This window comes from Echinops telfairi, unplaced genomic scaffold (genome assembly GCF_000313985.2).
Source record: "Echinops telfairi isolate 266 unplaced genomic scaffold, ASM31398v2 ScPeMD7_28;HRSCAF=97, whole genome shotgun sequence".
NCBI classification, from domain to species: domain Eukaryota; kingdom Metazoa; phylum Chordata; class Mammalia; order Afrosoricida; family Tenrecidae; genus Echinops; species Echinops telfairi.
The window spans coordinates 2956093-2957799 of NW_022103925.1; the positions used below are offsets into that span (position 1 = coordinate 2956093).

The following is a 1707-nucleotide window of genomic DNA, read 5'->3' on the forward strand; positions in this document are numbered from 1 at the left end:
TCGCCGTCTTTCCGGGGGTGGTGGCGGGGGAGCATCACAGCCACAGAGCTTGGCTCCTCGCTCACGTGCACGCACGGCCTCTCTCTGCCGCCGAGCCCTGACAGGCAGTGACTAAGCCGCCATAGCGCAGAAGGTCGCCGGCTCAGCCTGGACGCGGCTGGGCTGCGCGGCATAGCAGGGGTGGGGGGCCTGGGAGCCACACGCTCGGGCCTCAGTTTCCCTAAAAGTGAACTGAGACTAGATGCAACACTGGCTCCAGATCGGGCGCTCGGGCACGGACCGCACCCTCTTGGGGGCTGTAGCGGCAGTCTAATTTCCCATAGTGCAACGCAGGTGGCTGGACTCCACGTCCCAGAACTCCTCGCGCCCGGCTAGACGGTGGGGGCCCCTTTCTCTCGCGTGCTCCGAGGAGCGTCTGAACTCATTGCCCACAATGCTCTGCGAGCAACGAGGACTCCATTTCCCATCACACCCCGCGGCTGGCCTTCCGGCCGCGCTCCCAACCGAAGAACGCAGGCCAGGGTCTGAACTTTTCGCTCAAGGCTCTTTCCGCGTGGGCACGTCCGGCCTCGCTCGGGCGGCGCCCCAGCGACGGCACGATGGACAGCCCCGAGGTCACGTTCACCCTGGCCTATCTGGTCTTCGCCGTGTGCTTCGTGTTCACGCCCAACGAGTTCCACTCGGCCGGGCTCACCGTTCAAAACCTGCTGTCGGGCTGGCTGGGCAGCGAGGACGCCGCCTTCGTGCCCTACCACCTGCGCCGCACGACCGCCACGATGCTGTGCCACTCGCTGCTGCCGCTCGGTGAGGCCAGCCAGGCGACTCCCGGGGACCGCCACCTCCCCGGCTTGGCCCGCAGGCCTCCAGCCCCCCCATGGCCCTGCCCAGCGCCTGGTGGGGCGCGCTCACCACCGGCCCGCTTGGTAGTGTCTGGCTCGGGTTGCAGCTGTGACCCCAGGCCTCGCAGGATGTGCAGGCCAAGGCTGATGGGGATTTCAGGGGTTCCCATGATTCCCATGCAGCTTGCTCGCCTGTGAGGTTCAGGGCCAGTTCTACTTTCCCGGAAGTGATGTGGCCACCAGTAGACATCACCCGAGGACACTGCCAGTCTTCAGAGCCTCTGTCCTCTCTGTTCTGGAGTCCGCTGTCCAGCTTCTGTGGACCGCCAGGACTCCCTAGAGAGGTCCCTTTGACGTATGTCCCTGAGCTCATTGGGTAGGGGTGAGTTTGGGTACACACAGCTGAGATCTCCTTCCCCACCCCAGCTGTGGCTTAAGCATGGGGGCTGCCGCCCCTCTCGCTTGGGTAAAAATCAGGAGGTAAGCAGTGCAGGGCTAGTGTGGGGGCTTCGAGGACATCAGGTACCCCCCAGCTCTGCCCTCTGCCACTGGGGACAGTCGCCTCAAGGCTGACACAGTGCTGGGCCAGCAGCTCACCAGCCTGCTCCTGGGTGGGGACCTTAGAGCCCTGTCACCACCTGCTTCATCGCACGCCTGGAGGGAGTTGGAAACTGCAGAAGGCAGGTGCTGGTTCACCATGCAGTGGTTCCTGAAAGAAGAGATGGGAAGCAGGTTCAGGGCACTGTAGAGCGCCCCCCACCCCACCTCCACCCCACTTCTGAAGGTTCTGAATGGAGCGTTCTGTGTCTGTCCTGTGAGGACCTACTCCTGAAAGGGTCGGAAAGGGGGTGCCCGGACAGCAGCTCCG

General features: G+C 64.4%; 1 protein-coding gene across 1 annotated transcript in view; it reads left to right on the plus strand.

Moving 5' to 3' along the window:
* Positions 1–510: 510 nt before the first annotated feature.
* Positions 511–1707, plus strand: part of TMEM129 (transmembrane protein 129, E3 ubiquitin ligase) — a 5719-nt gene continuing 4522 nt past the window's right edge. The window contains exon 1 of the mRNA XM_045289474.1: positions 511–804. Within this exon, the coding sequence (XP_045145409.1) occupies positions 600–804 (205 nt within the window). The 5' untranslated portion in view covers positions 511–599. The remainder of the gene's footprint in view (positions 805–1707) is intronic.